The 11847-nt window shown below is 52.3% G+C and overlaps 1 protein-coding gene across 8 annotated transcripts in view; it reads right to left on the bottom strand.

The window, feature by feature from the left end:
* The window catches only part of MED12L (mediator complex subunit 12L), a 355610-nt gene extending 344546 nt beyond the window's left edge, over positions 1-11064 (bottom strand). For 7 of the 8 annotated variants that reach the window (XM_051859045.2, XM_051859044.2, XM_051859043.2 and 4 more), the window contains exons 1-2: positions 10814-11064; positions 9708-9931 (exon numbers count right to left, since the gene is read on the bottom strand). In XM_051859045.2, the coding sequence (XP_051715005.2) occupies positions 9708-9806 (99 nt within the window). In that variant the 5' untranslated portion in view covers positions 9807-9931; positions 10814-11064. The remainder of the gene's footprint in view (positions 1-9707; positions 9932-10813) is intronic. The other variant, XM_051859046.2, reaches the window with a different exon arrangement.
* Positions 11065-11847: the final 783 nt, after the last annotated feature.

Below are 11847 nucleotides of genomic sequence, written 5' to 3' on the forward strand. Positions count from 1 at the left end.
GGCTATGGCATTGCACAAGCAAGGAGGACCCATGTATGCATGGCTAATGCTGCCCCCTGGAACTGAGCAGCTGGTATAGCTCACCCACACATGCCTCTCTCAAGAGTGACCAGTAAGCAGGGGAATATCTCAATCAAGAAAACAAAAGTAGATAGGCATGATCCCCACACACACACACAGTCCACAAGCACCAATGCCATAGCTATCCCCAGAGGCCAGAGACACGCCTCCCACCAGAAGAAAACAGGGGGAAAAAAAAAAGAAAAACCCACAAGGACAAGAGAATACTAGTTTCCGGAATGTTCTTCCCTCTGCCCAGGAAACACAAGATTTGGCAGGCTTTGATACGATCAAATAGTGCACTGAACAGTCCCCAGCTCTCACAGAGGCACAGGGCGCCCTAAAATGCAGCACGATTCCCATTGCCAGGGCAACATGACGCTGTTTACCGAAAGGGGAGGCTGTTTACAGAGGAGAAGCCAAATGAAGTTGCAAGAACAAATCGGGGCACACAAGCGCTTGCCCCAGCTCTGCTTTGACAAATCACTTTAACCTGTCTAGCACTCCACTTCCCTTTGTGGTGAATGAGAAACCTGGAACAACCCGTCTCTCCGTTCCCTTCTATCTCTAAATGAGCCTGGCTCTCTCCAGAAGTGTGCAGACCCCGAGAATCTCCTTCGCCAAGCAAAGCACAAACAGGGCTCTCCCTGCCTTCCTACCTGAAGTCTTTCTGCCTGAAACTGAAACTGACACAGAAGCCCTGTTTCAGTTCCCCCTCAGCTGCTTCTCATCAGCCCTGCTGGTCAGAATGTACCTGCCCAATGGGCAAGATGCAGGTGCTCCTTGTCCCGTCACATACATCTCATTAAGACAAAGCAGGAGACTCTGAAAAACGCAGGGCTGGCGTTGCGATTTTTTGAGGGTGCCAAAACGTAAGTGGAAAGTACCATGACAACACTAGAACGCTTTTGGCTACAACACAATGACAATTGGTCCAACAGCAGCTTAAACCATGTAGATGTTTATTGTTTTCTTAGCAAGAAGTCCAGGGACAGGTGATCCCAAAGTCAGTTCGGCAGCTCCATGATTTCATGAAGCCACTCAGTGAACTCGTCTTGTGTTGGCTTCTCATTCCTAGGCTTATTGCCTCATAGTCACAAGACGGGTGCTCCAGCTCCAGCTATCATAACCTCTTATTACCTTCCCAAAGATAGGACGCTAAGGAGCCCTCAGGGCACAAGAAGAGGGCTTTCTCCTCGGGTGTGTGTGCTTTCATCAGAGAGGAATTCTTCAAAGCCCTGTAGATTTCCATCAAACCTCTGGCCAGAGCCAAGTTGCATGCTTTCCTTCAAACTGCACAGGAGACCAGGAAAGTGAATATTCAGGTCTTCTTTTTCTGTTGTTGAAGTGGTTAGTATAAAGCAGTTAAGGGGAGAGCTGGCTAAGAAAGATGGTAACGTAACCAAGAAAGTGTCTGCCACATAGGACGACATTCAGTGGTATGCTGGAAAGTGTTAACCAGCTGACATGGCAAAAAAAAAAAAACCTACCTTTTAGGATTTACCAATGTCCTTGGTGTAAATGCTCCTACTATGGCTGATTTCAAACTAAAATGGCATCACCCAGCTTACAAAATTCATGATTTTAGCAGTCAGCTGATACAGGCCACTTTAAATGAAACATCACACCTTACACATGATGAAAACTGGAGCTCACGGTGCTGCTGTGTGTTTAAGGCACTCCACGTGATCGGGTATTACTCTCCTGGCTTTTGGGTGACGCAAATGACTGAAATGGTCCCTAATCACACAACGCAAGTGGCAGAGTTGGAAAACCCACCTAACAGTCCTAACCCCAACCCTACTACACTTTCAGCAGCTCATCTAACCTAGATGCATTCCGTATGAAATCCCTTTGCCTACGCATTACCTAAAGGCCTCTCTGTTGGTTTGGAACTAGTAAAGACCCATTCCAATCGAAGTTACCTAATAATTATTCTTTAGCCTATTCCCTCCAATGTTGTTAAAGCCTAGAATGCAGATCTGTACAGAGAAGAAATTAAACCCATCTCTAATCCCATTCCCCCAGAGATAACAACCCTTTGCGTGTGGGTGATAATCCTTTCAGATTATCTAGACACACAATTTTCAAGTAGAAATCATGCTATTTTATATGTTAATGGATTTTATTCTTTTTTTAAAAAATTTATTATTTGAAAGGCAGAGTTACAGAAAGAGAAGGAAAGAGGGAGAACATTGCATCCACTGGTTCACTCCCCAAATGGCTCAATGGTCAGGCCTGGGCCAGGCTGAAGCCAGGAGCTTCTTCCGGGTCTCCCACATGGCAGCAGAGTCCATAGCACTTGTGCCATCCTCCACTGCTTTCCCAGGTGCGTTGGCAGAGAGCTGGGTCAGAAGTGGAGCAGCCAGGACTTGAACTGGTGCTCACACAGAATGCTAGCAACACATGCAGCAGCTTACCCTACTATGCCACAACACCAGCACCCCAGCCCCTGACTTTTATTCTTAATATGCAAGTTTTCTGAGACACAGAGAAACAGAAGAGTATCAGGAACCCCCTGTCACCATCACTCAGCCTTCGAAATCATCTAAAGACGATTACATGCCCAGGTGTTCGCACGTTCCCTTCACAGGGAGCAGTGTGCAGGAGGCAGGTGCCTCCCATCCACATTTCCCTTGAATTTCTCCCTTCCTCGTGGATTTTCCCACTAGGACCCTGAGATCACCTTTTTTCATGGCTCAGAGACTCCATGTTTTGACACCTCCCTTCATGTTCCTTCTTACAGAGCCCTCCAACTCCTGCAGCTCCTGCCCTGTCTATCCAGGAAGTTCGTAACTGGAACACCACTAAGATCGCCAAAAGAAATGCATCCCAATTCTTGGAGTTTCCAAGTCCCACTTATTCCATGCTTTTACCTCCACTTTGTTTTCATACACGAGTGCGCACGTTCAACAAAAATCCTCAGATACTTTGCTCAGCCTCATCCTCTCCTGCCTAGCACTTTCCCAAAGCAGTCTGCCTTGCAGATCTCGCTTTGTGGTCCACCAGTTTCATAAAGGATCACATTTCATTGTGGGTGCCAGCTAAGGGAAACACCTGACAGGCTAAAGGATGATGGCTGTACCCCCAAATTAACATGTAATCTCCCATTACCTTATGCGACATTAAGCTGGCCCCCATGGACCCCAGCTGAGAACCCAGGCCTCCCATCAAAAACCCCACGGACCAAACAAGTTCAAAGATGGGCACTGTGCAACAAAGCAAGGACTGCTTCCCTAGGCCCCATCTCGGCCAAGTGTGTGCGAAAAGAAGCAATGGCACAGACTCTGTTCTAAACCATATACAGCTGACTGGAAATGAGCCTGAGCTGGAACCATGATTGCTGGCATAGAACTTCAAGGGGGATAACAGCTAAGCTCATCTGCACTGTTTAGCACCAAAAGGTACTCATACTTCCAATAGTGTATCTGTCTAAAAGACCAACACATCAAGCACTGAGCAGTGGGTAGCAACGATGGGGAACCCAGCTCACAACATTCTCTACAGATAAGAACATCACTAAAGCAATGTCCAACTCAATGTGTTTAGGAATCACCTGGGAAGCGCGCTCAAAGTGCAAATTCTTGAGCTTCCTTCCCAGAGAGTCTACTCAATGCATCTAGGGTACAGATGGGGCACTATACCTGCATTTTTTTTAAAGATTTATTTGAAAGTCAGAGTTACACAGAGGAGAGGCAGAGAGGGAGAGAGGTCTTCTATCCGCTGGTTCCAGAATGGCCGGAGCTGTGCTGATCCGAAGCCAGGAGTTTCTTCCAGGTCTCCCACGTGGGTGCAGGGGCCCAAGGACTTGGGCCATCTTCTACTGCTGCGTTCCCAGGCCATAGCAGAGAGCTGGATTGGAAATGGAGCAGCCAGGTCTCGAACCGGCACCCATATGGGATGCCGGCGCCTCAGGCCAGGGCGTTAAGCTGCTGCGCCACAGCGCTCGCCCCTATACCTGCATTTTTCACAAGTGTCTTTGATGATTCTGCTGTCGGTGTTGGCAGACCCTGAAAAATGGCAAACAGCTACATTCTTCCTCTGTGGCTACAGAGGCTGTTTAGCAATACTTCCCGTGAGCAGCTGGAAGCAGGACCTCTGGCCGACAGCTCCGGACACTGAATCTGTCCTAAGAGTCACCTGCCTCATGAGTTAAACATACACTGGGATTTCGGGAGGTCTGCATCGGGGTCCTGGGAGCACCAAGCAGTCTCAGGGAGCTTTCTGGAATTAAATGTCTCCCTACCCTTTTCTTTTTGTCCCCGAGGCAACTGGTTAGCCTGTCCTCTTCCCAGGCAACTTATCAATATCCTCCCCTTTATAAAGAAACAAATTTTCACCTCTCCCACTCTATCTCTCAGGCTGTCTCTAAAACAAGCATCCATGTGTTTTAAGAGTTTTAGATGCTAACGAGAAAACAAGAGTGACCGAAATAAAAGCACTGGGACAGTGAAAGGCTAAATACAATTGCTTGTTCAGAGTCCATTTTATTCATTTCTTCCTCAACCATTTAGTGAGCATCTAGTCTCCACCCAGGGCCCTGGGCAGTTCACAGCTGGGAAGACCTTGGACAAAGCCCCTGCTCTCAGGCAGCTTGCATTCCAAGGAGGAAGGTAGGCCAGAAAGAGGAAAATAAGCCTCCTCCCAGTTGCACTTCACACAGCGACAAGCACCATAAAACCTATTAACACAGGCTAAGGAATGGGCGGAGAGGAGGAAGACTGACTGCAAGGAAGGCCTCCCTCCAGGAAGTCCCGGAGCTAAGAGCCAGAGGACGGGGAACGGGACTGCAGCGAGAGCAAGGCACAGGAACCCGGACACCAAGGAGCTGGGCCTGCCACAAGAAAGGAGAGGCAGCCAGCGGTCCCACCGCACAGCCGGGAATGGGGTGCCTGGAAGCCTAGATCTCAAAGGGCAGGGTGTTGTGTGTCTTGCTCTAAGTACAATGGGAGGCCCTGGGATCCTTTCACAAAGGATCTGCTAGTAGCAGCTGACCTGTAGTGAGGGCCATCTGCGTGCCAGGCACAGTTCATCACACTTTGCATATATTAGCTCATTCCAGCTTCCCTGCAGCCCTGTGCAGTAGGAACACAGATGAACCCGTTCAGCAGGTGAGGAAGCAGAGTCAAACAGGCATTAAGCAAAGGAGCCGGAACTCAGAGCCAGGCTGTCTGGCTGCACACAGTGTGGGTGGAAGTGAGCAAGGGCCAGGCTGGTCAGGCCCTACAAGCCCTGGAAAAGGGTCTGGATTTTCTTCCAAGTGTAACGGAAAGACACGGGAGTGGGACTGAGAGAGCCTCCCTATATCCCGTAGATCTTAGCTACGAGGAAGCACAACTTCTGGGAGAAGCACGCCAAACCCTGGCTAAGCCAGCTCTCAACCGACCTACAGCGTCAGACACTCGCAGATGCCCACTCCAGCCATGCCAGCATCAAGCAGGATGCCCAACACCTGCAGAACAGGAGGCCTTCTTCCCTCCAGGTCAGGGTTCTCCAAGTGGGACCCGGAACAGCATCCAATCACCTGGAGCTCTTGTTAGAAATGCAAATTCGAGTCCCAGCTGAGACCTACTAAATTGGAGCGATCCAGCCATCACTTCAGCACAAGCTCTCCATGTGATCTGGATATTCACCCCAGTCCTCCAGGAACCTGGGAACTGTAGAAACCAATGCTCTGGGTCCTCCACACACAGACACCACCATCGCCACCACCTCGTCCTTGGGCAGGCCCCACTTGACACACCTCCCCGGGGAGCGTGCTGGTGGGATTCCATGGCTCCTAAGGCCTGAAGATCTCATTACTACCCCAACCTATTCTTGTAGCCAATATGATGTCCTGCACCTATTTATCTGCTCTGCTCTGCTCTCCAAGGGTAACGGGTAACGCTCCTCTTCCCTACCTCCAGGGTTTAATTTCACTGTCAGTCTTGTAGCCTCCAAGGCAGATGCAAAGGATACTTTCAGCCTTGACCCAGGCTTTCCCCCAACACCCCTCAGTCACCAGATTTCCCTTTTCAATTAATTCACCCTATCTTCCTTCATCCATTCTATTTGGAATGGATGAATTCAGCATCCATGCAGCCTTCCAGGAGCTAACTGTGCTATGTGCCAGGTACCCCCCAGCATTGCCTCAAACAGACTTTGCTCCTGCCTCCCAAAACTGTCCCATTAGTGAGAGGAAGTTAGGGGGTGTGGCAAGATGCGCATACCCTGATCGTTAACAAATGATAAGCCAGAAAGGCCTGAGCTCAGTCCACTGAGACGTGAATAATGAAGAGAGGGCAAGCCCAGCAGAAGTTCACGACAGCAAATATTTGGGTGCCAGATCTATGCCAAACTCTCAGTGTTACATGTATTGGCCATGTCCTCTTTCAATGGTGCTGCGGGGTAAGTAGTATTATCACTCCCATTCTACAAAGAAAGAAACTGAAGTATGGGGAGAAAAGGGAGTAAATAAACAGGAGAGCCAGGATTCCAGCCCAGGCAGACTGACACCGGAGCCCAGATTCCTAACTACAGGCCAAGGTGAGAAGGAGCAAGCTGGAATGTTCAGTGTAGGAGGTGGGTAGGCAAACAGGTGTCCAGGCAGACAGACCAGCATATCCAAGAACCCTGGGGCACACAGAAGTCAGTCTGAAGCCAGAAAGGAAGCCAAACACATCAGTGAAACTGGGGAGCACTGGATGGACTGGAAATATATTTGGGAACTGCACTGGAAAACAGGTGCTGATGGACGGGCACAGTGTAAGGGAAGGGCAGAAATCAAAGTTGACTCTGACTTAGAAGCCTAAGGACAGTCTGTTTCCAGAGGGCAAAGCAGTACAACACAACAGATACTGAAGTCCTCCAGGATGCGGCTGCACAGCAAGCTCTCTAGGGACTGTCTGTCACCAGCACCCCCTACTTCTCTACAGCGGGTCCTCACTCAGGGTCCCACCCCTCCCTCTGGCAGCCTCTCTCCACAACACTAATACCACTGGGGACCAACAAAAACTAGAGCTACAGTAAAAAGATTAGCTTGGACTAGGAGGAGGGGTTTGCTTTCACAAACGTTGGCTCACAATTTTTTTTTTTTTCTGGAAAAGCACAATTAAACTCATTTACAAATGAGAAGCCATGCAATTTACCCAAAGTTACTAACCTCAAACCAGAATCCAAATCCAGGTCTGACCAACTTGGAAGCCTACACTTCCCCCCATGAAATCAGCATTTCTCACCATGTGCGGCACAGCTGGCTGATGAGCTGCAACAGTGGTTTCAGATGCACAGATGCGCCTCTTACCCTTAGTTACCTCTTAACCTCAGAAGCTCTTCATTAACCTCCAAATTAACCTCTTCATGCTGCTCTCCTTTTAATATGCATCATCATTTGCAGGTATTTGTGTTTATAATAGCAAATCAATGTATCAAAATGATACATAATATATATACATGACTTGGTCTGAGTTTCAGACATCCATATACATACTGTGATAAATCTATGACTTCGTGTATATTAACTGCCTAGCACACACAAAAAGTTGCCTAAAAGTTAACATAAAGGCAATAATAGAATAAAAGGGATAGGATGGGAATCTGAGGGAGGGATTACGTAAATAACTGAAGCTTCAGAAACTCTGCTAACCAACCACCCAAGAACAGCTGAGCACCTGTTCCACATGGGATCCAAATGTGGCTACAGCCACACATAACTCTGACTCTTCCTGAGACAGCAAACACAGGCTGCCTTGGGGGAAAGGGAGTAATATCAGAGGAACATAACACAGCATAAAATATCCTCAATGCAGTGTTGGTTTTGACATAAAGACTGGTTTGGCTACCCAACTCCTCTGCTCATTCAAGCTCCCTGATTAAATCAGTGAAGCTTCCCCAGCCTCTGCTTTACTTCATCCAAAGTTATAGAACATAGTCTCTAAGGGCATTTCCGGTTTTAGAACACCATAAAATTTTTGTAAGACCTTAAAATTCAAAATTATTATTTCCAGAATCACAGAAACCCCAATCCTGAAATGAGAGCTGACCTGAAGAACTGTTGCTAAAAAAAAAAAAAAAAAAAAAAAAATTCACGTGGCATCACAAGCCGCCATCCCCTATCTGAGGAGCTTACCCCCAACAACGCTGTCCCTGGAAAGGCACTAATTACAGATTGGCAAAGATCAGATCAATGAATGTTCCTGTCCTCACCAAAACTTCAAGCATAACCCGCCAGTAATTTTGCCTTACGAACTTTCTTTACTTGGGGTTCTTAGTGTCTCTATGACCATTCCCAGACCTTCTCCATTCTGAGTAGGGGTCTCCATTCTGAGTAGGGGTAGCAGAGTGAGCAAAAGGGTACAGAAGAATCTGCCAAATCTCATTCTTCTCTCACCCTGTGAAGCCGCTCCTGGGAGCCACGTGTAAACCTCCGCTTCAATCTGAATTATTCCACTGGTGCTGAAATTTAGCGTGCCAAACCTGGGAGAGGAACCAGTGCTCCTGGTTTCTCAGATGCATTAGGAGCGAAGCACTGTAGCCAGAACAAGCATTCTTCCTCTATCAACGAGACAGATACATTTATCACAACGGAAGTCTTAAGGCCCCTGGCCTTATTACAAAGCTCTTTCTGCACTATCAGTGGGCCTATAAACTTTAATAGAGGAATTTTTCTTTTTAATTCCCAAATAAGTTGTGAGATGTGGTAAGTTGGTGTTTAAACAGAACGGATGGGCTGCAGCTGGCAACTCCAGAAGCACAGCTGGGAAGCAGGTGATTTAAAAAAAAAAAAAGCCAAGTCCCTGGGCAAATTGTGAAGCCTAGGGTGGTCATTATTATAACTGGAGAGTTGTTACATAATTACTTGTTAACTCCTGGCAAACACATACATAGCTACAAAATGCCATGGTTACCCTAGCCTTTGAAGCTGGTGTACCTGGTACAAGAGTCAAGGTTTCTCCAATTAATTTCATTCAAAGAAATAAGCAATCCTGGGACCTATTCCCTTCCAAGGTAACTCGCCAGCTTTTCCGTATACAAAACAGCCTCCCGCAATTAAGCCTATCGCCTCTAGGGATGAAAATCAGTGTTTCTCTTTAATACTGATTTTTAAAGAGGAGAAGATATCCAGAGGTACATTCAGAGGGCTAAATATTCATCACCTCTAAAAAAAACCAACAAACAAAAAAACCGACTTCCATTCCCAACTGGAAAACTGGAAGATCCCCCCCACCTCCGTCCCTGCTCGGCTGGCGCAAAACGCCAAGACCTCGGTGTCGGAGGCACTGCATTCCAACATTTTTCAAAAAGTTTACGGGGATTTACTGAAGCGGCGGAGAAAAAAAAAATAAAGCACTTAGAAGCGGAGGAGAACGAGCAGAGGGGTTTCGGCAAGGAAGCCGCCAGCGAAGCGCCTGGCGGCGCCGTGCAAGGCCCGATAACCGGGAAGCGACCCGGCACCCGAAGAGCGAGCGCCCCCGTGGAGCGCCGGGACTGACAACCGCTCGGTCTCCGTCGCCCGGGGTCCCCGAGCCCCCTCAGCCCGGCCCCCGCCTCCAATCCCGCTCCCCGACCCTTCCCCCGCAGCGCCGGCGATGCCCGCCGGGCCAACTTGGCCCCGGGTCAGCGCTGCGGAGCGCGGCCCCGGTAGCCGCGGAGGCCGCCGGCGCCCTTACCTCTTTCTGCTTGGGGTCCTGCGGGTAGACGTCGGGCGGCCCGAGCCGGGGGCGCTTCAGCGGTCTCTGCTCATAGCTGAGAAGCCCGAAGGCGGCCATGATCTCTCATGTTAACCGGCGAAATGAATGAGAGTTGGAGCAGCCGCCTCTGAGCACCAGGGAGCAGCACTTTGCAGACAGACTCCCTCTCTCCCCCTCCGCTCGCTCGCTCGCTCGCTGTGGCGCTGCAGGCAGGAATAAAGCAGGCTGGATGCTGCCGTGCCGGGCACGCAGACACGAGCTGATGGGGGCAGCCTTCCGCGGGCACCGGCTGCGCTCGGGCCCCGGGACGCACCGCTCCGGTGCCGGCGGCCGAGGGGCTGGAGGTCTGCCAGGGTCCTCCGCGGCGCCTGCCTCCCGCCCACCCCTCTCCACCCTGTCCCCAGGGGGAGGAGCAGCTGATGGGAACGTGTGACTTTTTTCACCAATGGACCCAAACCCACCTCAGCTGGGCGCAGGATGGGCGTGGGGGAAGGGCACGAAGGGGGGAAGAAAGAAAAAAAAAAAACTTTCTTGGCGCCTAGGAGCGGTGGCTCAAGTGCTCGTCCCAGGCGAGGGTGGCCCTGATCCCCGGGGAAGAGGCTGCAAAGCGGCCCGCCCCCGCCCCTCTTCCTCGTCGGGGACCCTCCCCCGGCCGCCAAGCGCCCTGTAAGACCCCGCCACCTGGGCTCCGACCCGGCCGGTGCGGAGGGCAGGAGGCCAGAACAGGCTCGGGGAGACGGGGATTCGGACGGTGGAAGCGGCCGGTGCCTCCTAGACGCCCGCCAGGCTCCGGTGGCGCATCCGCGGCTGGGGTCCCCCTCAGCGGCTCCGGGCAGACGCCGAGGCGCGCTGCTGGCGGTCGCAGCGGCCGCGGCAGCTGGAGGGGGCCGTGCTCACCGTGGCGCGGGGCCGACTTAACCCTTTGCTGCCCCCTCCAGGGGCTGGGATGGGGGCTCCGGCGGGGTGGGGATGGCTGAGAGCGCCGACGGGGGCGGCCAGCCGCAGGCGTGCCGGGCTCCTCCAGCCAGCCGCCCTCCCCGGCCTCGGCGCCTCCTCCCTCCCCACCCCCACCCCTAACAGTTTACCTGTTGGTCCCTGGCTAGCGGGCAGGGGCCGGCGGCGGCGGGGGCACTCCTGCGGCCGCAGCCTCCATCCTTCGGGTTGGGAAGGGGGGATTGGATTGGATCTTATTTGTGATCCACCTCGCCCGGACGAGCTCCGGGGACGCCGCGAAGTTTGCGGCTGTCTGGGGGCGGCGAGCGACGCCGGCTCGCCGCCGGCGTTCTCGCCCCCACGGCCCGGGAGCGCGAGCTTCCGAGTTGGCGGACAGCGGCGCGGCGGCCGCACTGAGCATGCCCAGCTCGGTGGCCGGACCGCGGAGGAGTTGGCTGCGAGCGCGCTCCGATCCGCCTCTCCGGGTTTTCGCAGCCGCAGAGCGCTCAGCCCGCGGGCCCCGGCGCTGGGGCTGGCCCTGGGGTGAACCTGCACCAGAGCGAGGGCGCCCTTAGGAGCCCCCTGTTGGCCTAGGGCTGAGCTCTCCCTCTCGACCTCCCCTGCGGTCGCTGTCCCCGTGGCCTGGGCCGGAAACCTCACCTGCGCGGGACGCGTGGATGGGAGGGGGTGGTCCTCCGGCGGAGACCGTCACCTAACCCGCCCGCGCTCCCCGCGCGCTTCGGGGCGTGGGCACCGAGATGCTGGGCCACCTGCCGGGAGACCGAGGCCGCGGAGGCGTGCCCAGCCTGCCCCCGAGGGACGCCGCGGGAGGCGCGCCCGGGAGGATGCACCCGCACTTGGCCAAGAATGATGGCTGCCATTTACGGAGCCTCCGCTTCGTGCTAGGATCTCGACAGTCAGAATCTCGGATGCTTACGACAACCGTGCATGGCTTTCCTGCACCCTTTCTACAGATGGAGAAATTGAGTCCTTTGCGGGGGGGGATGAGGGGGTTCAGGGTCCTGCTCGAAGCCAGGAAGCGAGTTGGGATTTGAACCTGCAACTGCCCGATCCCAAGTTTCCGTCCTCTATCCCATACTTGGAGCTGGAAGGACTGGATGCTCGCCCATCCTAGCCTGATTGTTCCCCAGGGCTGGAGGAATTCCTTCGACGTGATGCAGGCACC

Source organism: Oryctolagus cuniculus, chromosome 4 (assembly GCF_964237555.1).
Source record: "Oryctolagus cuniculus chromosome 4, mOryCun1.1, whole genome shotgun sequence".
Lineage (NCBI taxonomy): Eukaryota > Metazoa > Chordata > Mammalia > Lagomorpha > Leporidae > Oryctolagus > Oryctolagus cuniculus.